At 36.3% G+C, this 25,954-nt stretch overlaps 4 protein-coding genes across 4 annotated transcripts; 3 read left to right on the top strand and 1 right to left on the bottom strand.

The window, feature by feature from the left end:
- The first annotated feature begins 3,965 nt into the window (after positions 1 to 3,965).
- On the top strand, positions 3,966 to 4,897 carry LOC140824851 (uncharacterized). The gene is made up of 2 exons (XM_073186397.1): positions 3,966 to 4,174; positions 4,415 to 4,897. The coding sequence occupies exons 1-2, from the start codon at positions 4,007 to 4,009 to the stop codon at positions 4,808 to 4,810; spliced, it is 564 nt and encodes a 187-aa protein (XP_073042498.1). The 5' UTR covers positions 3,966 to 4,006; the 3' UTR covers positions 4,811 to 4,897.
- An 8,789-nt stretch (positions 4,898 to 13,686) lies between these two features.
- On the top strand, positions 13,687 to 14,745 carry LOC140824406 (uncharacterized). Its single transcript, XM_073185996.1, has 2 exons — positions 13,687 to 13,971; positions 14,199 to 14,745. The coding sequence occupies exons 1-2, from the start codon at positions 13,687 to 13,689 to the stop codon at positions 14,592 to 14,594; spliced, it is 681 nt and encodes a 226-aa protein (XP_073042097.1). The 3' UTR covers positions 14,595 to 14,745.
- A 1,564-nt stretch (positions 14,746 to 16,309) lies between these two features.
- On the bottom strand, positions 16,310 to 19,268 carry LOC140823951 (uncharacterized). The gene is made up of 2 exons (XM_073185554.1): positions 17,942 to 19,268; positions 16,310 to 17,632 (listed from the first exon to the last, which is right to left on the bottom strand). The coding sequence occupies exons 1-2, from the start codon at positions 18,719 to 18,721 to the stop codon at positions 17,384 to 17,386; spliced, it is 1,029 nt and encodes a 342-aa protein (XP_073041655.1). The 5' UTR covers positions 18,722 to 19,268; the 3' UTR covers positions 16,310 to 17,383.
- A 3,558-nt stretch (positions 19,269 to 22,826) lies between these two features.
- Positions 22,827 to 24,349, top strand: LOC140824405 (uncharacterized). Its single transcript, XM_073185995.1, has 2 exons — positions 22,827 to 23,864; positions 24,006 to 24,349. Exons 1-2 carry the CDS (start codon positions 23,345 to 23,347, stop codon positions 24,086 to 24,088), a joined length of 603 nt encoding a protein of 200 aa, XP_073042096.1. The 5' UTR covers positions 22,827 to 23,344; the 3' UTR covers positions 24,089 to 24,349.
- Positions 24,350 to 25,954: the final 1,605 nt, after the last annotated feature.

Raw genomic sequence — 25,954 nt, 5'->3', positions numbered from 1 at the left:
TATACATAAAGAAAACAAAAGGGAAGAAATTCCTGTAAATTTTATTCATGAATCTTAAAATAATTATTAAGCATAACAGTTGTTTGTGAACCCAAGAGCGGTTTCGTTTGAAGTCCGATGAGTTGCAGTGAAATTTTGTGGATCCAGCGGAGGTTTGCTAATTATTTGTATTGTTGAAGACATAATATTTTTTTAAAATTTACAACCGTCTCTTTCCTCGACTTTATGTTCTCTTCCATTCTCAATCTTCATGTTTGGTTTAAATACTTTACTTTTTATGGATTATGTTGTATGCTTTCTTAATTTCTTATTTCAATTTTTTTAAATATTTTATGAAACTATTTGACTGAAATATATTTTTCTTCTATGTTTACTGCGATACTCTGTAGAATTTTTTTTTTAAAAAAATAAGCGGGCCGGCCCGCCTAACCCGCAGCCCAAGGTGGGTTGGGCTGGGTTGACAATTTAGAGGCCCGCCAAAATGCGGGCTGGCCCGCCCCGCCCCGCCTAATGGCGGGTTGCGGCGGGTTGCGGTCTGGCCCGCCCCGTCAACCCGTTTTGACATGTCTAGTCCTTAGCTCCTAATCGTTATTACAATGCAATCTGATTAGGGTTAATTAATCACAGCGGAAAACGAGTTTAAATTTTCTTTACAATGAGCCCAAGTCATTTTATTTTAATACTAAAAATAGTATCTCATCTCACTTCATAATCATACCCACACGTAATCACAACCAATCACATACAAACATCTCATATCCTCGGGACATGTCCCGGTATATAGATACATATACATACATACTGGGAACAAGACATAAACATAAACCTCAGCCCAAGCTGTGGCTCCCACCAGAAGTACCCTCTCCGGTCTCCTGATATCCTGGAGTACCTGCCATTGTCCACACACAAAGACAACAACAGCCCCCCTTGGGGGTGAGCAAAGCTCCGTATGGAACAACCAATCATATATACCACAGATATCTAAACAATGATAAATGGTATGCAATGCATGTATGTCGTGGAGGTATCAGGTCAAATGCATATCCACTGAGCACATGTCAGAATCAATCGAATCGCTATCAAATCAAATCAATGCTCGAGCTGGCACACCGGCCGATATGGGAATACACGTATGGTAGCGTCGGCAAAGCGCCATCAAATCCCACATCTCATAGCCAATCATATGGGGCCATAATTGTCTATGCTTTACGGGTCATATAATACCGACATAGCGATTGTGTTCACAAACCCCGGAATCCAATCCAATCATATCAAGGTATCCAAGGATCATAGCTCAACGTGCATGTTATGTATCGATGTATGCATAAAATGATGTGTGTTAACAAAACATTTATTTTATACATCGATATTCAAATTATAATGTCATGTATGTCATATCAAATCAACAAATAGGCATATAGACACATATTCCAATCCAATCATATATCATATAATACAGATACCTGTCGTATGTTACCCGGTCGCAACATACCTCAATTCTTCGTTCCAGTTGATGTAGCTTGAAGATATCAGTATAATACTTTACCTACATCAATAACATAATTCAAAATCACAAATATGAGTTCAAATATCTTTTGAAACTTCAAAAATTCATATCAAATCAAAATCAGAACATAATTCAATTCCGACTTCAAAACTTAGTTTCTTGTCAGTTATTCTACCGCATATGTAACCGACAAATAATTCTTCAATCTCCATCAAATGATTAAAATTCTCTAATTATAATAAATTGAGAATAATTCAAAATAACATCACTATAATCATCTCTTTTTCATTAAAATCATACACTATTCAACAATCTTGAGTTTCTGTATGATTTAACAATTTATCGGATTTATTCCAAAAATCGACGAATTTCAAACATCACCAAACCTATAAAATTTATACCTCAAATCGAAGACCTCATGTCAACGATCTCAAAACTGAAGTCGGTTTATCGATTGGATAAACTGATAAATCGCACACCGAAAAGAAAAATCGAAACTCTATTATTTCTTCTCTTTTTCCTCTCCTCATTTCTCTCTGTTGAAACGATTGCTTCCACCGTTCAACATTTTCGAATTTATCTTCAATTTTTATTTTTTTTAATATTTTTTTAATATTATATTATATTGTATTATTATATTATATTAATAATAATATAATATAATAAAATATAATATATACTATTTAACATTTTAACTTCGATATATCCCTTCGGATCAGTCAAACAATCAAATTTTTCAAAACTCAAAACATGAAACTTCTCTATCTTTGAGTTTTCTATGTCATATTCAAATCTCAAATCATTTGGACTTCATATGACAAAAATATGTCAATATTTACCATTTTGTCTTTAAAATTAATTCATTATTTTTTAACTTGTTTACGAAAATACCATCAAAATAAATTGAATATTTTTCAACTTATTTACCAAAATGCCATCAAAGCTATTTTAGTCTCGAGATCTCACAGTTATATATATCATTATTAACATAAAAATCTATATACCCAACAAATAAAAAGTAGATGAGTAAAAAATGAAGAAAACACATTAATTATACATAGATAATTTAGTCCATTTTGATTGTTTTGAGAAATCGAAGTATATTAACTCATTTGACTAAAAAAACTCAAAACTTTCATATGAGAATGAAAATAATGATCATTATCATCAAAATTTTATTTAATTTAAAGTTATAAATGAAACTATATATATTTAAATATGGTTTTTTTAACATAACCGAAGTCGTATAACTTCCAAATCAATAGATATAATAAAAAGATTAAATCTCGTGACTTGAGATGTAATTATATAATTAAATCGTCTTAATAAAAAATGAAGAAATAAGATAATTCAAAGCTAAATAAATATCTGACAAATAACAAAATTACAAAAAATATGATATAGTAGTAGAAACAATACATATAAGTGGATCGACTCATCAAATTCCATTGAAATATGATCCATACAAGGTCATTCGTTGGTTGTTACTGTCATCCCGAAAATTTTCGAGTCAAAATATTACTTTCGAATTAGTAAATGCTGTCAAAGGTGGTGCGATACAAAGATGGAACATTGATATGTAATTCTAGAATTAAACTGCCCAACTGAAAAAAAAAAAGTCAAAGTTAAATATACAAATAACAAAATAATCATAGCGATATCAAAATACAAACATAAAAGATGAGGACTATTTAGTAAATAAATAATGAAAACTAACACATTTATAATAATAATAGAAATAATAGATAATAGATATATATTTGATTGTTTTGTGAAATTGAAGTATATTAACTCATTTTACTAGAAAAAACTCAACATCTTCACATGATAATGAAAATAATGATAATTGTCAACAAAATTTTATTCAAGTTAAAATTGTAAATTGAAACTATACATATTTAAATCTGATTGTTTTTTTAACATAACCGAAGTCGAATAACTTTCAAGTCTCCAAATCAACGGACATATTAAAAATATTGAATCCGACACTCGAGATGTATTATGTAATTAAATCGTCCAACCAAAAATATGAAGAAATAAGATAATTCAAAGCTAATATATTACAAGTACAGAAATTACAAAATACGAGTATGCAAAGGCTACCATTGAGGGGCTACCTTTTGCGGGTTTAGAATTACCACCAACCAATAGTTTCGGACTGTGACTGCCCTCCAAAGAGCTTAACCATTTTATATGTAATTTGGGGTATTGAGACAGGTAGAGCACAAACTCGTCGAACCTACCAGTTCAACACTTCAATACAAATATGTTACATATATTTTTAAAAAAGAATATTAATTAAATCATAAATTAAGCTTAGTATTTTTTTGCCAGTTTTTTATTTTAATGCAGTCTCATTTAAAGCACAAAAAAGCTAAAGTATTATTTAGAAAAAAATATGATTTTGCCAAGATAAGAAATGGCTTCGAAAGTTCAAAGCCAAAGAGCGATCGACGAGGCTGTATCTGGAACTGAGATAATTCCGTCGTCGTCGGAGGAATGGCGGCTTCCGTATCTGCTACCTCTACTGCACCATTCTCTATCCCTCTTTCCTCTGACCTCTTTGGGTGTAGAAGACAAGGACCCACCTCTCTTTCGTGGTCTTCTTCTCTTCCAAACATCAAAATCGACGCCCACCATTTCATTCCAACTCGCAATCTTTCTCAGGTTTGATTTTACTGTATTCAGATTCATTTTTTTGTTCCATACGGATTAAATTTAACTTAGTTGGCTCTATTTGGTTTGTTAAGAGATTATTCTGTTCATAATTGGTTTCTTGAGTTCATAGGGGCTAGCATATACATGTGGATAATCTCTTTCATACAAGGTTTTGTAATCCAAAAATTTAGCGTTTATGCACATCTCAGTTTCTTTGGATTAAGTATTTCCTTCACTATGTACACGTAGGGATTTGTTGTTGAAGCAGCTTGGACGAGGAGATCCCGTGGTGAAGCTGCCAAGAAACCCAACAGAAAATCATGGAAACAAAGGACAGATATGTACATGCGACCCTTCTTGCTGAACGTATTCTTTTCCAAACGCTTTGTCCATGCCAAAGTAATGCACCGAGGAACCAGCAAAGTCATATCAGTCGCAACCACGAACGCCAAGGATCTGAGGAACACGTTGCCTTCCCTAACGGACAACGAAGCCTGCAGGGTCATTGGCAAGTTGATTGCTGAGCGATCCAAGGAAGCCGATGTGTTTGCCATGTCGTACGAGCTCAAGATGAACGAACGTGTCGAGGGAAGGCTTGCAATTGTTCTTGATACTATCCAGGCGAATGGTATCGTATTTGTTTGACCACTCTCTGAATCTTTTTTTGTGATGGTATATAGGTGTTCTTTTTTCGTTTTTGTTTTAAAGGCTGTTTGGTATTATTATTTAACAATTTATCGGATTTATTCCAAAAATCGACGAATTTCAAACATCACCAAAACTATAAAATTTATACCTCAAATCGAAGACCTCATATCAACGATCTCAAAACTGAAGTCGGTTCATCGATTGGATAAACCGATAAATCGCACAACGAAAAAAAAAACCGAAACTCTATTATTTCTTATCTTTTTCCTCTCCTCATTTCTCTCAGTTGAAACGATTGCTTCCACCGTTCAACATTTTCGAATTTATCTTCATTTTTTATTTTTTTAATATTTTTTTAATATTATATTATATTATATTATTATATTATATTAATAATAATATAATATAATATAATATATACTATTTAACATTTTAACTTCGGTATATCCCTTCGGATCAGTCAAACAATCAAATTTTCCAAAACTCAAAACATAAAACTTCTCTATCTTTGAGTTTTCTATGTCATATCCAAATCTCAAATCATTTGGACTTCATATGACAAAGATATGTCACTATTTACCATTTTGTCCTTAAAATTAATTCATTATTTTTCAACTTATTTACGAAAATGCCATCAAAATAAATTGAATATTTTTCAACTTATTTACCAAAATGCCATCAAAGCTATTTTAGTCTCGGGGTCTCACATTTCTCCCCCTCTTAAAAGATTTCGTCCTCGAAATCTCAAACATTTCTATAAACATAACATTGGCAAACATATATATGTCACCAGTTATAGTACATATAAAAACTAAAATCAGTAAATGGATCATTATACATTGAATACAATGGAACAGATGACATAGAATCAAACAAATGCGGATATGAATCTCGCATTTTGCTTTCTAATTCCCACGTCGACTCTTCAACACCATGTCGTGTCCATTGCACTCGAACTAGAGGAATCGATTTATTTCGCAATATCTTTTCCTTTCGATCCATAATACGAATAGGTTGTTCGACATTGGAAAGAGAATGATCAAGTTGCACCTCATCAGGTGCAAGTACATGTGATGGATCGGGTTCATATTTCCTCAACATAGAAACATGAAACACATCGTGAATGGCAGATAGAGCTGGTGGCAATGCCAATCGATATGCAAGATCACCAACTGGATCAAGAATCTCGTATGGACCAACATATCTAGGTGATAACTTACCTCGCATGCTGAATCGAACAGTGCCTCTAAAGGGAGATATTTTCAAAAACACTCTGTCACCTTTCTGGAATTCCAAGGGTCGTCTTCGTTTGTTCGCATAACTCGTTTGACGATCCTGAGCAGCTTTCATTCGCTGCCGAATCAACTGAACCTTATCATTCATTTCCTGTATCATTTCAGGTCCAGTTAATTGTTTCTCACCAATCTCATCCCAGAATAACGGTGATCTACATCGTCTCCCATATAGAGCTTCAAACGGTGCCATACCGATACTCGTCTGAAAGCTATTATTATAAGAAAATTCAACCAATGGTAAGACATCTTGCCATCCTATTCTGAAGTCCATCACAATTGCACGCAACATATCCTCTGATGTTTGAATCGTACGCTCGGTCTGGCCATCAGTTTGAGGATGATAAACAGTATTCATAGCCAAACGCGTACCCATCGCTTCTTGAAAACTACCCCAGAATTTAGAAGCAAACCTGGGTTCACGATCAGATACAATCGAGACTGGCACACCGTGCAGTCTCACAACATTCTCAATGTATAAACGGGTCATTCTCTCATAAGGATAAGTCCGCTCATACGGAATAAAATGCGCAGATTTCGAAAGCCGATCAATAATGACCCAAATAGCATCACAGCCCTTGGGAGAACGAGGTAAATGAGTCACAAAATCCATAGCAATATGTTCCCAATTTCGGGATTTCGAGACTATGGAGCAATCCTCCCGGTTTCATTCTCTCGGCTTTCATTTGCTGGCAGACAAGACATTTAGAAATAAACTCAGCAATGTCCTTCTTCATACGTCTCCACCAGAATTGAGGTCTCAATATCAAATACATCTTACGGCCTCCAGGATGAATACTGTATTTGCTACAATGTGCTTCTCGAAGAAGGGCAGATTTCAAATCAGAGTCGTTAGGAACTACCAGCCGACCATTAAGTCGTAAAGAACCATCAGAAGAAATCTGAAATCCAGACTGATTTCCAGCAGATACAAGTTCTTTCGACTTTTGGATCTGAGCATCGCTTCGTTGGGCCTTTCGTAGTTTCGATATCAAATTCGGCTCAATTTGCAATGCTGAGACAGTGACAGAATTCCAATTCGAGTGAAAAGTCCAGCCAGAAGTACATATATCCTCGTGTACTTTGGCGACACTGACAGAAGCTAGAACAGAGTCATGAACTTTACGGCTCAGGGCATCCGCAGTATCATTCACCAATCCAGGGTGATATTGAATCTCACAATCAAAATCCTTCAGGAGATCCATCCACCTGCGTTGCCTCATATTCAAATCAGATTGAGAAAAGAGGTATTTCAGAGTCTTATGGTCTAAATAAATAACAAAATTTTCTCCGTACAAGTAATGGCGCCAAATCTTCAAAGCAAACACAATGGCGGTCAATTCGAGATCATGAACAGATAACGTGTTTTATGAGATTTCAATTGACGAGAAGCATATGCAACCACATTGCCATGTTGCATTAGAACACAGCCCAAACCTTTACCAGACGCATCTGTACACACCACAAATCCTCCGGTACCTGAAGGAATAGTAAGCACAGGTTCTGTGGTCAATCTCGTCTTCAATTCAAGAAAACTAGCTTCACATTCATCTGACCAAATGAATCGCTGATTCTTCTGTGTCAGTTGAGTGATATGTTTAGCTATTTTCGAAAATCCTTCAATAAAGCGACGATAATATCCAGCTAAACCCATGAAGCTACGGATCTCAGGAACATTCGTAGGTCTCGGCCAATTCAATACAGCTTCGACCATCGCAGGATCAACAGATATGCCATGTCTCGAAATGACGTGGCCCAAAAATACCACCATGTCCATCCAGAATTCACATTTGGACAATTTGGCATACAAATGACTAGTACGAAGAGTTTGAAGTACCAGTCTCAGATGTTCAGCATGCTCCTTCTTCGATTTCGAATACACAAGAATATCATCAATAAAAACAATAACGAATCGGTCTAGATAATCTCGAAAGACCCGATTTATTAAGTCCATAAAAATAGGAGGAGCATTTGTAAGATCAAAAGGCATAACCAAGAATTCATAGTGGCCATACCTCGTACGAAAAGCAGTTTTGGGCACATCTTCGTCTCGAACTCGTACTTGATGATACCCAGAACGAAGATCAATCTTCGAGTAAACATAAGTACCCTGAAGCTGATCAAATAAATCATCAATACGAGGAACTGGGTAATTGTTTTTCACAGTAGCCCGATTCAACTGCCTATAATCGATACACATTCGCATAGCACCATCTTTCTTCCGAACAAATAAAACTGGATCTCCCCAAGACGATACACTTGGTCGAATATATCCCTTATCGAGAAGATCCTGTAATTGTTCTTTCAATTCTTTCAATTCCAATGGTGCCATGCGATAGGGAGCTTTCGAAATAGGCGCAGTACCCGGCACAAGATCAATACTAAACTCTACTTCTCGATGAGGAAGAAAATCAGGAATCTCATCGGGAAAAATACATCTGGGAATTCTTTCGCAACAGGAATCTCCGATAAAGAAGACTCCTTCTTCGAAATATCAATAGCGTAGATAAGATAACCCTCATCTCCGCTAGTCAACAATCGAGACATTTCCAAGGAAGATACCAATGGAATTTTGGCTTGGGAACCCTTGCCATAAAAATTCCACTTGGGTCCATCAATTGGTCGAAATCGAACCACTCCATGACAACAATCAACAGTAGCTCGATTTGTCGTCAAGATATCCACGCCAACAATACAATCAAAGTCGTGCATAGGGAGGACAATCAAATTCAGAAATACCACATTATCCTCATAGATCAGTACACAATTATGCACAACTTTCTCAGACAAAATAATCTTCCCTGCTGGCGTGGCTATCGACAAAGTATCATACAACGGGGTACACTCAATAACGTGAGATGCAATAAATGCATGAGATATGAATGAATGAGATGCTCCTGTATCAAATAAAACACGTGCAGGATAATCGCAAAGCGTGCAAATACCTGCAATCACACCACCAGGAGCTTCTCTCGCCTGATCCTCAGTCATGGCGTACACTCTCACTTGAGGAGGAACTTGGGCACTCTGACCACCCGGTCCTCGATATCGTGGCACACTTGATTACTGAAAAGATGGAACAGGAACAGCAGGTCTCATCATACCAGGGCCACCTCTAAATCCTGGCTGGGGTTGAGCAGAAGTCGTACCCATGTTCGGACATACTCGAGAGAAATGGCCTTCCTGCCCACATTGATAACAAGTACCAAACATACCTCGACACTGCTCGATAGTATGTTTACCCCCACAATGGCTACAATAGGGAGGAATCAAATGACTCCCTCTCTGTGATCCACTAGAACTCGAAGAAGACGAAGAAGCAGAGCCAGTCTTCTTGAACTTCTTACCCATCAGTCGCAAAATAGGCTGCTGAGCTGACACCGGAGGTGGAGGAGTATACTGTGGGCCTCCCCGCCTAAGTCCAGCCTCGGCTGCCTTGGCTCGTTCAACTGCCTCTGCGTAGCTTGTAGGCAATCCAGAAACAACATAGGTATACAAAGTAGGATGTAAACCATTTACAAACCCGTTATATTTTGCCCTCGCATTTCCAGCTACGTGAGGTGCATACTTCAGTAACGTAGAAAATTTCGAAGCATACTCTGCAACAGTCATCGTTCCCTGCTGCAGATTATTGAATTCATTCTCCTGAGCAGTATAATAAGAAGGAGGGGAATAATGCTCCAAAAACTGGGCCTTGAAGACATCCCATGTGACTTCAGTCTCGGCCTCTTTCAATTCAATCTCAGCGGCTTCCCACCAAGATTTAGCTCGGCCTTTCAGCCGGTAAAGAGCAAGTTTCAGTCTCCGAGCCTTGGAATACTCAACAATATTAAACAAATGCTCGATATCTTTCAGCCAGGCCTCAGATCTTTCAGCACTCTCAGTGCCAAAGAACCTCGGTAGTTTCAAATCCTGAAATCGAGCCATCACCACATCCATGGACAATTCTTTGAAATTGCCCAACAATCCTCTCAGTACTGCTACTCGCAATCTCATTTGTGGGATCCATCTACAAATCAAAAGATGAATATCACAATTTCATATCAATTTCATAATCTCATCACCTCATATCATAAATCTCATCAGATACTTACTCAAATCAAATCACATAAGAGCAAGTAATACAAATAAGTCAAACACTTACGCACAATTCATTTGTGCCTATTCAAGTGTACACAAGACTCAATAGAGCATTCCCAGCTATGCTCTGATACCACTTTGTGTGGGGCTCTTAGCTCCTAATCGTTATTACAATGCAATCTGATTAGGGTTAATTAATCACAGCGGAAAACGAGTTTAAATTTTCTTTACAATGAGCCCAAGTCATTTTATTTTAATACTAAAAATAGTATCTCATCTCACGTCATAATCATGCCCACACGTAATCACAACCAATCACATACAAACATCTCATATCCTCGGGACATGTCCCGGTATATAGATACATATACATACATACTGGGAACAAGACATAAACATAAACCTCAGCCCAAGCTGTGGCTCCCACCAGAAGTACCCTCTCCGGTCTCCTGATATCCTGGCGTACCTGCCATTGTCCACACACAAAGACAACAACAGCCCCCCTTGGGGGTGAGCAAAGCTCCGTATGGAACAACCAATCATATATACCACAGATATCTAAACAATGATATATGGTATGCAATGCATGTATGTCGTGGAGGTATCAGGTCAAATGCCCATCCACTGAGCACATGTCAGAATCAATCGAATCGCTATCAAATCAAATCAATGCTCGAGCTGGCACACCGGCCGATATGGGAATACACGTATGGTAGCGTCGGCAAAGCGCCATCAAATCCCACATCTCATAGCCAATCATATGGGGCCATAATTGTCTATGCTTTACGGGTCATATAATACCGGCATAGCGATTGTGTTCACAAACCCCGGAATCCAATCCAATCATATCAAGGTATCCAAGGATCATAGCTCAACGTGTATGTCATGTATCGATGTATGCATAAAATGATGTGTGTTAACAAAACATTTATTTTATACATCGATATTCAAATCATAATGTCATGTATGCCACATCAAATCAACAAATAGGCATATAGACACATATTCCAATCCAATCAATCCAATCATATATCATATAATACAGATACCTGTCGTATGTTACCCGGTCGCAACATACCTCAATTCTTCGTTCCAGTCGATGTAGCTTGAAGATATCAGTATAATACTTTACCTACATCAATAACATAATTCAAAATCACAAATATGAGTTCAAATATCTTTTGAAACTTCAAAAATTCATATCAAATCAAAATCAGAACATAATTCAATTCTGACTTCAAAACTTAGTTTCTTGTCAGTTATTCTACCGCATATGTAACCGACAAATAATTCTTCAATCTCCATCAAATGATTAAAATTCTCTAATTATAATAAATTGAGAATAATTCAAAATAACATCACTATAATCATCTCTTCTTCATTAAAATCATACACTATTCAACAATCTTCAGTTTCTGTATGATTTAACAATTTATCGGATTTATTCCAAAAATCGACGAATTTCAAACATCACCAAAACTATAAAATTTATACCTCAAATCGAAGACCTCATGTCAACGATCTCAAAACTGAAGTCGGTTTATCGATTGGATAAACTGATAAATCGCACACCGAAAAGAAAAACCGAAACTCTATTATTTCTTCTCTTTTTCCTCTCCTCATTTCTCTCTGTTGAAACGATTGCTTCCACCGTTCAACATTTTCGAATTTATCTTCAATTTTTATTTTTTTTAATATTTTTTTAATATTATATTATATTGTATTATTATATTATATTAATAATAATATAATATAATATAATATAATATATACTATTTAACATTTTAACTTCGATATATCCCTTCGGATCAGTCAAACAATCAAATTTTCAAAACTCAAAACATGAAACTTCTCTATCTTTGAGTTTCTATGTCATATTCAAATCTCAAATCATTTGGACTTCATATGACAAAAATATGTCAATATTTACCATTTTGTCTTTAAAATTAATTCATTATTTTTCAACTTGTTTACGAAAATACCATCAAAATAAATTGAATATTTTTCAACTTATTTACCAAAATGCCATCAAAGCTATTTTAGTCTCGAGATCTCACAGTTATATATATCATTATTAACATAAAAATCTATATACCCAACAAATAAAAAGTAGATGAGTAAAAAATGAAGAAAACACATTAATTATACATAGATAATTTAGTCCATTTTGATTGTTTTGAGAAATCGAAGTATATTAACTCATTTGACTAAAAAAACTCAAAACTTTCATATGAGAATAAAAATAATGATCATTATCATCAAAATTTTATTTAATTTAAAGTTATAAATGAAACTATATATATTTAAATATGGTTTTTTTAACATAACCGAAGTCGTATAACTTCCAAATCAATAGATATAATAAAAAGATTAAATCTCGTGACTTGAGATGTAATTATATAATTAAATCGTCTTAATAAAAAATGAAGAAATAAGATAATTCAAAGCTAAATAAATATCTGACAAATAACAAAATTACAAAAAATATGATATAGTAGTAGAAACAATACATATAAGTGGATCGACTCATCAAATTCCATTGAAATATGATCCATACAAGGTCATTCGTTGGTTGTTACTGTCATCCCGAAAATTTTCGAGTCAAAATATTACTTTCGAATTAGTAAATGCTGTCAAAGGTGGTGCGATACAAAGATGGAACATTGATATGTAATTCTAGAATTAAACTGCCCAACTGAAAAAAAAAAAGTCAAAGTTAAATATACAAATAACAAAATAATCATAGCGATATCAAAATACAAACATAAAAGATGAGGACTATTTAGTAAATAAATAATGAAAACTAACACATTTATAATAATAATAGATAATAGATAATATATTTGATTGTTTTGTGAAATTGAAGTATATTAACTCATTTTACTAGAAAAAACTCAACATCTTCACATGATAATGAAAATAATGATAATTGTCAACAAAATTTTATTCAAGTTTAAATTATAAATTGAAACTATACATATTTAAATCTGATTGTTTTTTTAACATAACCGAAGTCGAATAACTTTCAAGTCTCCAAATCAACGGACATATTAAAAATATTGAATCCGAAACTCGAGATGTAATTATGTAATTAAATCGTCCAACCAAAATATGAAGAAATAAGATAATTCAAAGCTAAATATATGACAAGTAACAGAATTACAAAAATACGATATGACAAAACAGGCTACCATTGAGGGCTACCTTATTGACGGGTTTAGAAAATTACCAACCAACCAAATAGTTTCGGACGGTGAACATGCCACTCCAAAGAGCTTAACCAATTTTATATGTAATTTGGTGTATTGAGACAGGTTAGAGCACAACTCGTCGAAACCTACCAGTTCAACACTTCACATACAAATATGGTACATATATTTTTTTTAAAAAAAGAATATTAATTAAAAATCAATAAATTAAGCTTACTATTTTTTGGCCAGTTATTTGAATGCATCCATGTAAAGCCACAAAAAAGCTAAAGTATTATTTAGAAAAAAAAATATGATTTTTGCCAAGATAAGAAATGGGCTCGAAAGTTCAAAGCCCAAAGAGCGAGCGAGCGAGGCTGTATCTGGAACTGAGATAATTCCGTCGTCGTCGGAGGAATGGCGGCTTCCAGTATCTGCTACCTCTACTGCACCATTCTCTATCCCTCTTTCCTCTGACCTCTTTGGGTGTAGAAGACAAGGACCCACCTCTCTTTCGTGGTCTTCTTCTCTTCCAAACATCAAAATCGACGCCCACCATTCATTCCAACTCGCAATCTTTCTCAGGTTTGATTTTACTGTATTCAGATTCATTTTTTTGTTCCATACGGATTAAATTTAACTTAGTTGGCTCTATTTGGTTTGTTAAGAGATTATTCTGTTCATAATTGGTTTCTTGAGTTCATAGGGGCTAGCATATACATGTGGATAATCTCTTTCATACAAGGTTTTGTAATCCAAAAATTTAGCGTTTATGCACATCTCAGTTTCTTTGGATTAAGTATTTCCTTCACTATGTACACGTAGGGATTTGTTGTTGAAGCAGCTTGGACGAGGAGATCCCGTGGTGAAGCTGCCAAGAAACCCAACAGAAAATCATGGAAACAAAGGACAGATATGTACATGCGACCCTTCTTGCTGAACGTATTCTTTTCCAAACGCTTTGTCCATGCCAAAGTAATGCACCGAGGAACCAGCAAAGTCATATCAGTCGCAACCACGAACGCCAAGGATCTGAGGAACACGTTGCCTTCCCTAACGGACAACGAAGCCTGCAGGGTCATTGGCAAGTTGATTGCTGAGCGATCCAAGGAAGCCGATGTGTTTGCCATGTCGTACGAGCTCAAGATGAACGAACGTGTCGAGGGAAGGCTTGCAATTGTTCTTGATACTATCCAGGCGAATGGTATCGTATTTGTTTGACCACTCTCTGAATCTTTTTTTGTGATGGTATATAGGTGTTCTTTTTTCGTTTTTGTTTTAAAGGCTGTTTGGTATTATTACAAGTGAAAAGTGAACGAATTGATCAAAAAATGTTATTCTTCATTGAATGAGTAAGTAGCCTTTATATATAGTAGAGTGTGTGTGTGTATTCTAGTGCTGATGTGTTTTGACATGTGTTTGGTATATATCTAATACGCCCTCTCAAGATGGAGAGTGGATATTATGGACACCCATCTTGGAGAGTAACAAATGAAAACGAGCTGGAAGTAAGGGCTTGGTGAACAAATCTGCCAATTGGTTGCTGGAGGAAACATGCAGAAGTTTGAGGCTAGCAGCTCGGAGCTTTTCACGAACAAGATGACAATCCAATTCAATATGTTTTGTACGCTCATGAAAAACTGGATTGGATGCTATGTGAATGGCAGCTTGGCTGTTACAGAACAAAAGTAGCTGGTTTGCTGTTAACAATTCCCAAGTCTTGTAGAAGGGAAATAATCCAGATAGCTTCACACGTTGCATTTGCCATGGAACGATACTCTGCTTCAGCAGAGGAACGGGAAACAACATGCTTTTTCTTAGCCTTCCAGGAAATTATTGAAGATCCAAGGAAAACACAATAGCCACTAGTAGAACGACGAGTATCCAAGCATGCTGCCCAATCTGCGTCATAGAATAGGTTTAATCGGATTTCAGAACTTGAGCTGTAGAACAAACCTTGGCCCAGAGTGCCTTTCAAATATTTAAGGACTGAATAAGCTGCTTGCAAATGAGTGGTCCGTGGGCTGGACATAAATTGACTCAACTTTGTTACTGAGAAGGACAAATCAGGACGAGTAATTGTGAGATATAACAGCCGTCCAACTAATCTTCGATATACCAAAGGATCAGGGAGAAGATCTCCAGCCTCTTGACTTAATTTCAAGGTAGGATCCATGGGTGTAGAACGTGGTTTGCACCCAAGATAACCAACCTCAGACAGTAATTGAAGAGTATAGTGTCTTTGGCACAGGGAAATACCTCGTGGAGATCTAGCAATTTCAATACCCAGAAAATATTTCAAGCGGCCCAAATCCTTGAGTGCAAAATGATTGTGCAACAAACACTTGAGATCTTCAGCCTCTTTAGGATCATTTGTAGCCACCACAATATCATCAACATAAACTAACAATGCAAGAAAAACATTGCCACGTGTGTGAATAAACAATGAATGATCAGCCTGTGATTGAGCAAAACCAAGAGATGATAGAGTGGAGGAAAATTTAGAGAACCATTGCCTGGAGGCCTGCTTGAGCCCATACAGGGACTTATGCAACTTGCAAACAACATTAGAAGATAAAGTCGCCCTCTACTTTGTATAACCAAGAGGCAAAGACATGTAAACTTCTTCATCTAAATCACCGTGTAAAAAAGCATTATTTACATCAAGTTGCAGCAAAGTCCAATTGTGTATAGCACTGAGAGCTAACAAGACTTTAACAGAGACCATCTTAGCAACCGGTGAGAACGTTTCAAGGTAATCCAACCCTTCTTGTTGTGTATAACCTTTGGCTACCAAACGTGCTTTGTATCGATGTAAAGTTCCATCAGCTAAAAACTTGGCTTTGTAAATCCATCGACAACCAACTGGTGTTTTCCCTGGGGGGTAAAAAAACTACAGTCCATGTCACATTCGCTTCCAGAGCCTGCAGCTTCAACCATAGCTTGTCGCCACTCAGGAATCAAAGCAGCTTGAGAGTAATGACGAGGTTCAAAAATTGAGGAAATGTTATGAACAAAGGCTTTATATGAAGGAGAAAGATGAGAAGTCCCAAGATAGGAGACAAGAGGATGAGCAGTAGAGCTGTTGGTGGAAGAAGGAAGGACGTAGCATTGATAGTCAATCAAATATCCGGGTTTGGTACGAACATGAGTTTGTTTGTTGGTTGGTGGACAATGAGGTGATGGACTAGGGGTATTTAGATGATCGTGAGGGACAAGAGCTTTATGAGTAGGCAACACTTGGTCCGAAAAAAAACTTGAATCACTGGAAAAAGATGAATCATCTTTACAGTGAAAATATGTTCATAAAAAACAACATCCTTAGAGATATAAATTTTGTTAGTAGCAAGATCTAAGAGCTTATATCCCTGTAACCGTGGGGATAACCAAGAAACACAGACCGAATTGCCCGAGGGAAAAACTTATTTGTGCGATGAGTGAAGAAGGTCGACCCATAGCATAAACACCCAAAAACCTTCATGTGAGAATAAGATGGAGCTTTGTGATGTAGACACTCAAAAGGTGTCCTGTGACAAAGAACCGGAGAAGGGGTCCGATTGATCAAATAAATGGCTGTAAGAACACAAAATCCCCAGTACAATAAAGAGACATGAGACTGAAAATAAAGTGCTCTTGCGATGTTCAAGATGTGTTGTGTTTGCGTTCAACCACTGAATTTTGTTCGGGTCGTTGAACACAAGAATGTAAATGAACAATACCTTTGGTCTGAAAAAATGTGGAGAAATTCAACTCCGGGGTATTATCTGAACGCACAACTTTAATGGGCTTATCGAATTGAGTATGAATAAGCTCACAAAAATGGGAAAAACACTAACAACTTCAGACTTAGTTTTTAAAAGGTAAACCCATGTATAACGGCTGTGATCATCAACAATAGTCAAGAAATATCGAAAACCTTCCACACTAACAGGAGAAAAAGGTCCCCAAACATCTATGTGAACTAAATCAAATGGATTTTCAGAAATGAAACCAGTAGATTTAAAAGGTAGTCACTTTTGCTTGGACAAATGACAAATAGAACAGTGTGTTACATCATTGACTATGGGATGAAAATGTAATTCATGGCCTACAACAGAAAGTTTTGTAAGGGATGGATGTCCCATTCTAAAATGCCAAAGATCGGTTTTATTGGAAGAAACTTTACAAACTGTTGGTGTGGACATAACTGTGGAATCAGTGAGAACATAAAGATTGCCAATGCGTCTACCCATCCCAATCACTTTCTTGGTTTCTGGATCCTGTATAGAACAAGAATCAGAAACAAAGGAGACTAAGCAAGAAGTCTGGGCAGTAAGTGAACTGATAGACAAAAGATTAAGGTGACATTGAGGGACCAGTAAGACATCTTGCAAGACAAGGACAGAGGACAAACCAACCACACCAATATGCGTGGCCTGAACTGAGGCACCATTTGGTAATCTCACAGATAGTACAAGGTGTACAAGTTTTGAATGAAGACAATGCACAACAGATGTGATGAGTAGCTCCTATGTCTAGGATCCACTCTGAATTCACGGTGTGAAAATGTGGAGAAGAAAGAAGTGTACCATGGAAGCATGACAAGAAGGTTCTTCTTGCTGTTGATCCTGAGCAGAGACAGAGCCAAGTCGAAGTTGTGCAGTAAGGAAAGTAAAAAGTTGCTGGCATTGGCTCGCAGTGAAGCTATCACCCAACTGAGATGTGGATTGTCCAGAGGCATCAGCACGGGGAACGTGAACACCGTCGTGAGGAGCATTGACAGCATTAATGTGACCACGTGACTGTTGTTGCTGAAACCTTGGATGACCAGGAGGAAATCCATGAAGCTTGTAACACTTATCAACGGTATGACCTGTGTAATGACAATGAGAACAAATGAGTTTATCATTCCTACTTGGTTTGTCAAATTTACCGCCCTTCGGATTAAAGGAACTCGAACTCTTTGTCGTAGTTGCACTTGAAGAGTGAACTACTGTGATTTGAGACAAATTCTGATGTATAGAGCGTTGACGTTCTTCTTGTATAACCAGGGAGAACACTTTGGAAATTATAGGCAGAGGATCCAGCATAAGAATCTGTGCACGGATTGGAGCATATGAATCATTGAGTCCCATCAGAAATTGAAGTACACATTCCTGATTCTGGAAATTCACAAGTTGTTTCATAGATCCACAATGACAAGGAGCTATAGGTTGAAAATCCTTGAGCTCATCCCAGAGAGTGCGCAGACGAGTGTGATAAGCACTAATATTCATTGAACCTTGATGAAGATCCGTGAGTAACCTTTTGATTTGAAAAATACGCGGAGCGTTGCTCTGAAGAAATTGATCTCTGAGATCGATCCACATTTCTGATGCCGTAGAATATACATCAGACTATCCGCAATTTTACGTGAAACCGAATTGAGTATCCAAGAGATGACCATACTGTTGCAGCGGAGCCACACACCATACAACAAATCATCAGGTGGTGGTTGTACGATTGTGCAATCAACAAAACCTAGCTTGTTCTTCGCGGTCAACGCCATAATCATAGCTCGATTCCAGGTATTAAAATTGTTACCAGTGAGTTGTTGAGACACCAAAACGAGACCTGGATGATCACCATTTTGAAGATAGAAAGGACTACTAGAGTCTTCAACATGATTTCGAGACACCAGAGTAGAAGATTGAGCTGCTTGATTATTGGCTTGATTCCCCTTCGCCATGGAAGACGATGCTAGAGAGCCGAAAGCTAAATCACACAATTTCTAGTGCTCCGATACCATATTACAAGTGAAAAGTGAACGAATTGATCGAAAAACGTTATTCTTCATTGAATGAGTAAGTCGCCTTTATATACAGTAGAGTGTGTGTGTGTATTCTAGTGCTGATGTGTGTTGACATGTGTTTGGTATATATCTAATAGGTATCATTCAATTTAGATGTTGTAAGGGAATTTCTGGATCCTTGTTTGGTACGTGTCACGGACAGATTTGGCTGCAGTGGCTTTGCGTAGATTTACATAAAACCGTATTTTTATTCTTCCCCATTATCACAACCATGCCGTCACACGTGAAAATTCAAGTAAATACAAATTATAAACCTTTCATCTGTAAAACCCCATATATAGATAGCCCGTGAGTCGGTAACTATGATTTCTCAAATGTAATGTTATGAAAACAAGTTAAAACTAGATTCATAGAAAGTCTAATAAATGTTTATGGTCCTTGCTGATTTGATAATATCCATCCAATAGATTCAGAATTTAAGTTATCCTTGTTGCACCCCAAGAACATTTGACTTTGGTCTACTCCTAACGGTGGGCTGCCAAAACAAGCAAGAACACCGTCCGTCTGAACTTGGCACTACAATTCCACAGCCTCATTCAAAAGCATGGTAGCTATTCTATTTTCTGTATCCATATCCATATCTAAACCTTGCTGCTAGTAGCGTTTCCAGACAAAAAAATAGGAGGTATGGAAAGAGCTCTTAAATCATACTCAACACATCCTCCGATAACTTCCCCCCTCTACATTTCTGGAACTCACTCTGGCTTTGTGACATTCCACTGCTCTGCCAAACTTTTCACACAACTGAACAAAACAGAATCCAGTGATTAGTTGCACTAATAAATATAATTTGAGACAAAGATGAACTTTTAAAGGAAATTCTAGCTTCTCAAATTATTTACTTTCAACAGTGGGAGTCTAAGAAACAAATCCTCATTGAAAGTGACAATGGTCATTTGGCTTCCTGGTTTTATGCGCAAAAGCTTGTATCCTTTGATGCCCTCGGGATATCCTAGAAATATGCACTTTTTAGTGCCCTGACATCTAACTTGGCCTTCTTGAAATGTACACATGTTGCACATCCAAATACCTTTAGATCATTCAAGTGTGGGGATGACCTTGCCCACTTTTCCATAGGAGTCATGAATCCTAGTGATACTGAGAGACTTCTACTGATAAAAAAAAACAGGTTGTGTGGGAAGCCTCAGGCCAAAAAGATTTGGGTACCCCTTAATAAGATAGAAGACACCTCATCCTTTCCAAAATAGTCCAATTCATCCTCTCGGCTTAGGTCATTATGTTGAGGAGTTTAGGGTACAATTATATACCTTGCAATTCCCTTATTATTGCAAAATCTCATGGAATTATTTTGAGCAATATTCCAGTACATTATCCTTCTAGAGTTTCTTTAAACTTCTACCCGTTTGGTTTACTGTAGTAAGTGAGAGCATTTGTTTGAACTTATGTAATGCCTCATTTTTGCTTTTCAGTGTACAAATACTGACTCTCAGAGAATAATCATTAATTACAGTCATGAAGTATCTTCACAAAATTCCATTTGGTTCAGACGCCCTTTCCCAATTAAACTTTGTTTGTGTAATTCAAGGAGACCTTTCTCATATATATGTGCTAGCCTGAGATGTCATATCCTAGAATTTTCTTATTGTTTTTCAAGTTTATTTGTAGAGCCTACTAAGATTTTTCATGATAAGATGTACCAATAATTGGTTCTTAACCCCTTCATTACACTTAGTGCACCTTTGTAGACTGACAATATCCCTTTCTCGGCCTTAAATGTATATCTCACTTGATCAAGGTTGCCTAAGGATATTAAGTTCCTTTTTAACTCGTGAACTAATCTCACTTCCTTTAGGATAATTTCTGTGACATCGTGCATCATGAGCCTTGTAGATCCAATCCCTTGTATCTTACATGTTTTATTATTCCCATGGATGACTTGCCCACTCTGTATTTCGTCTAATGACTCAAACCAATTTTTGTTTGAAGTCGTATGGAATTAACATCCACAATCAAGGACCCAATGTTGATTAGGATTAAATCTGTAACGCACAACACATCAGCATTGCCATATCCCTCATGTGCAATGTATACGTATCCCTGATCGTCTCTGATGAGACTTCTTGGAGAACCTTGTTACTGAGATGCAACGTCAATGTACTGAACACCATTTCCAATATCTCCACCTTATTTTCTTTTGTGAGAGATTTTGGGAGTTTCTTTTCTCCTGCCAAGGCTTTATCAACCTTCCGTTGAACCAGTATAGCGTGCATCTTTCTCAATGCTCTAAATTGCGGCCTCGCTTAGGCAGCGGCTGACCACGCCGAAAAGGTGCTAGTCGGCGGCATTAGGGTGGTAGTCTTGAGAAGTCTGGGTAAGAACGATTGTACTTGTTAGAAGGGAATTTCCAAGATTTTGATATGCTTCGAGAGAATAGCGAAGATTTTAGGCATCATGAGATTGGAGGAGATCCGAACAATTGGAAATAGATGGACAGAAGGTTCATCTAGGGTTAGAAGGCAAAATACTTCATTGACTTACAAATGGGCCAAGTTCATTGACTTAAAAATGAAACTAATAACTAAAATGGTTTATCTAGTAACTAGAATTTATAAAATTTTCGCTACTTTTTTATCACGCCTAGCAGCACCTAGGCGGACTAGAAGCTAGGTGCTAGTTCGATGCACGACTAGCGTATAACAAATTTTAGAACCTTGATCCTTCTACATTAAGTGCAAAGTCCCTTTTACCATCGAATCGATATATTCAATCTTCTGAGCCATCATCTTGAGTATTACCAACCAAGACTCTGATTCCAATTGTAACGAGTTGTAGAGATTTGAACCCTTAGCGTGATAAACAACTCGAATCTGATTTCAAGATCTTGAGAGCGCATACAGTCCAATTTTCAAACAAGTTAACGACAAGCAACACGACACAATAGTATGAGTATGAATATGAAGAAAACAATGAACTAGACACAAGCGTTTACGTGATTCGATCAATAAATTGAGATAATGCATATTTCATATTGTGAATTCTTGAAATTCTTTGGCATTCTTCTATAGTTTGAAGTTTTGAATATGTATATTTATGCTCAAAGTCTTCCAATGATCGGCTTATTTTTCGACAATCATCAATATTATCTCTCGATAGATTGATATTATCAACATATCTTCATCGTACACTACATTATACATTGATTTAATGTTTATTTGCTTTTTACAGCGTCAGATCTTTTAGCTTCTGAAAAATTGATTGACTTTTAAATTTTAGGAAACATTCATGTCAATCAGGAGTTGATAAAATACTGTACTTGACACATATATGATAGCATTAACAACTTGAGTTTGTTGTATCCATCTTGATAGTTAGAATCAGACTGGTTGAGTTCAGTTCACTTATTCGATGAAGAGGTACAGTTTGAAACAGATTCAAGAGACGATCTTTTGATGATGTTTGCAGCTTGAGCTTCTGATAGAATATAAATTACATGAGAAAGACACTTGGAACTGAAACAATCTTATATTTTTTTCATTGGCAAAACTTGGGATAATTTAAACTTAACAAAAAAAAAATGAAAAGGCGATAGTAATGGACTATATGATTTAGACCGATAACAAATTAAAACTCGATGAGCAATATTCAAAACCGCCCTGCAGGTTTGCATTTACAGGAAGAAAGAAAAAGGAATTATATTGTTGCAGTTTGATTATATAATAATCAGACGAGATGTGGTTAAAAAAGTTGAGAAAATAGTTAAATAAACATACGTACGTGTTGGCACTAGCTGTTGATATGCGATTCTTAGGTACTATCATTAAAAACTGAATCATTAATTAAATTAGAAAAAAATTAAGGTAACAAAGAATTAAAGTCATTAGAAATGGAGGGAGGGGAAGAATCACCGAAAATAAAGGGCTTCCTCTCCCATTGTTCCCATTTAAGCGTTCTTCCAACCCCACCCATTAATCATTTACAGATTACAGGAAAAATAAAATCAAACAAAATCACCCCTACAGAGAGAAAACTTGATCGAAGACAATACCGGCCCCCTTCCAACACCACCACGGTACGAGGAGGTTCCCTGCCCTCCTCGCCGTGCCCACGCATCTTCTTTTTTGTTTGTTAATTTCCAATTATATCGACCAAAATTAGCTAGCTGGCTAAAATATAAATTTATATGGGAGAGACCGTGAATGAGACTACATTGGCAACCCCGACGTTATCATCATCATCTTCATGTGCATCTGACGAAAGCGACGAGTTGCAACGTTTAGAGCACGCACCACCTTTCTGGACGACACCTAAAACCAAGAAAAGATTGTCCAAGCAGATGTCCATGTGTGAAGTCCCTAGAGACATGGCCTGGGAGAGGCGTCGCCTCCAGTTTCTGTGCCAAGAAAGGCGTAAAAATCTCACGGATGAGGACTTGAATGAGCTGAAAGGTTGCATAGAACTAGGTTTTGGTTTCAATGAAGAGGATGGGCAGAAGCTATGCAACACCATTCCTGCCCTAGACCTTTATTTTGCTGTGAATAGGCAGTTTGCAACCAGTCCCATCTCGAGCCCCGCGAGCAGTGGCTCGGCATCAGGCGTTTGTACTACCTCCTCTTCGTCCCTCGGAGGCCATTCCTCATCACTTGGGAGCCCGAGAAGCGACGTTGATTCCACCTGGAAGATATGCAACCCAGGTTCGATCCATTATTTTTAGAAATCAAATGGAGTTGTGTGCATGCATGCATGTCTTTAATATATATATATATATATATATATATATATATATATATATATATATATATATATATTAGAATTAATGATATATCGATCGATGGATCAATCAGGTGACGACCCTGAACAAGTGAAGACAAAGTTGAGGCATTGGGCGCAAGCGGTGGCATGTTCAGTGATGCAGTCCTCCACTTAGTGATCAATACAAGATATATGGCCGGATTAATGTACAGACAGAAAGATCGGACGAGCCCAACTAGTCCCTTCTTTCTTCCGATCGATTACATTCAAATTTCAATCTCAATAACATTTACGTACGTACATTCAATTCGACTAGGTTTATTTATGTGCATATGTACAAGCTGTAGTACTCTTGGCTACAAGCTAGGTAGTCCACTTTCTTGTCTCGGCCTTGTAATTAATTACCAGTAAGCATTGTATGAGTTGAAAGCAGCAATCATCAACCAAAATAATTAGGAATTAAAATATGCTAAAACTATATTTAATATAACATGCATGGATAATCCTCGTCAATTGAATACATCGGATGTACGCCGCCTATTAGGTTTAATTCTAACTAAATACTTTATCAATCGTTTCAAATTAAAAAAAAAATGTGTAGCATTTTATAATGTGAGATACATGCCGGCCCCTTCACTAAAAAATTACGGCTTCGTTTTTGCCCTTAAAACAACAGTTAGTAAATTTACTCTTTAATTTTGAGACCTTAAAAAGAATTAAACTGTTTTAAATTTGCTTCTTGCAAAATCGATTTGAGACAGAAGATTATAATAAAAAAAAAATTCATATAATAAATTTTTTTTTTTGAAATGATATGATAATTTTTTATAATAATATTGAAAATCTAAATATATTAATTACATAATATTCATAACTTTTAATGATAATTTTTTTAAAAAATGGAAGAAGTGCACCACAGACCCTATGTACGATCGGTCTCGCTGATGTTAACCATATCCGGCGCTTGCTGATTCCTACTGTACTCGGACGCTTGGTTTGGAGCTGAAGCAATAAGATTCCTATCTATAATTTCTGAAGGGGTTGACGGTTTAGCGCCTAGTGCTAAGATAGTGCCTGGATTTGTGCTCCACCCTCTGTGCTAGCTAGGTTGGAGGAATGCCAACGCTAAAAAGCATCAGCATTTTATGTCATTTCTATTTTTTGTTTTTATTTTAATTATTATAGCAGTTAATCGTGATAAAATTTAAGTTTAATTTTCTATAATGTCATTAGATTATTTTAAATTTAAACTTTGAATAATTTACTTATTCAACAAATAATGGAATTAATTATTATTTTATAATTTTTTTATTTAATTGATTAAAGTAAACAAATTAAATTTATTAGTTAATAAATTACCTTAATATGAAATTATAGTCTGTAATTACTTATTATATCAGTTGTAAATTTTATTATTACATAAAATTAAGTAATAAATTTAATTATTTAAATTGATAGAATATAATTTTTTAAATAAACTTAATCAGTTATTTAAATGAACATTTTATTTTAATCGAAATAATTATATAAATTGAACAAATATAAAATTAATGTATTGATATTTTACTAAATGTGTGCTATATATTTGAAGTTAGTGCAATACTAAAATAGAGTCATGGGTTATAGATAGCTTGCCTGACCCCAAACGATTGAACAAATGATGTTGTTTCTTTGAAGTGTACTTTGTCCTCTTAAAACTTTTTTGTTTCACTTATGCGTGTTCCCAGTTGACTCTTTTTTGCTACTTAAATAATCTATACACTTGGTTATTTATTATTCAGGAATTTGTGGAAGCGAGGCAAACTCCTGGATTTAGTAATGCACCTCCTTGTCTGTGGTCTCCTTCAAGAATTGCAAGGATCTTCAGCGAATCATCATCAGCTAATGCTGGAGTTTTTAGTTTCGGTAATGCCTTAAATTTTGAGCTGATAGGTTTATCAATATTTTTCTGTTTATTATTTCTCATTTCTTCTGGGTAACAGTCATTGTCCCGCAGAACTGTTTGGAGTTTACTGATATTTCATGCTTACGTGAGTTATTG

The sequence above is a fragment of the Primulina eburnea genome, chromosome 2, assembly GCF_022965805.1.
Source record: "Primulina eburnea isolate SZY01 chromosome 2, ASM2296580v1, whole genome shotgun sequence".
In the NCBI taxonomy this organism is placed as follows: domain Eukaryota; kingdom Viridiplantae; phylum Streptophyta; class Magnoliopsida; order Lamiales; family Gesneriaceae; genus Primulina; species Primulina eburnea.
This window is presented reverse-complemented; position numbering and strand designations above follow the sequence as displayed.

Coding starts and splice junctions, on each gene's coding strand:
- LOC140824406 (XM_073185996.1), top strand. CDS start 13,687: ATGATTTTTGCCAAGATAAGAAATGGGCTCGAAAGTTCAAAGCCCAAA. Junction 13,972..14,198: donor TTCTCAGGTTTGATTTTACT/GTATTCAGATTC, acceptor ATGTACACGTAG/GGATTTGTTGTTGAAGCAGC.
- LOC140824851 (XM_073186397.1), top strand. CDS start 4,007: ATGGCGGCTTCCGTATCTGCTACCTCTACTGCACCATTCTCTATCCCT. Junction 4,175..4,414: donor CAACTCGCAATCTTTCTCAG/GTTTGATTTTAC, acceptor ATGTACACGTAG/GGATTTGTTGTTGAAGCAGC.
- LOC140824405 (XM_073185995.1), top strand. CDS start 23,345: ATGGGAGAGACCGTGAATGAGACTACATTGGCAACCCCGACGTTATCA. Junction 23,865..24,005: donor ATGCAACCCAGGTTCGATCC/ATTATTTTTAGA, acceptor TGGATCAATCAG/GTGACGACCCTGAACAAGTG.
- LOC140823951 (XM_073185554.1), bottom strand. CDS start 18,721: ATGTGGATCGATCTCAGAGATCAATTTCTTCAGAGCAACGCTCCGCGT. Junction 17,633..17,941: donor CTTCTTGTCATGCTTCCATG/GTACACTTCTTT, acceptor TGTTCTATACAG/GATCCAGAAACCAAGAAAGT.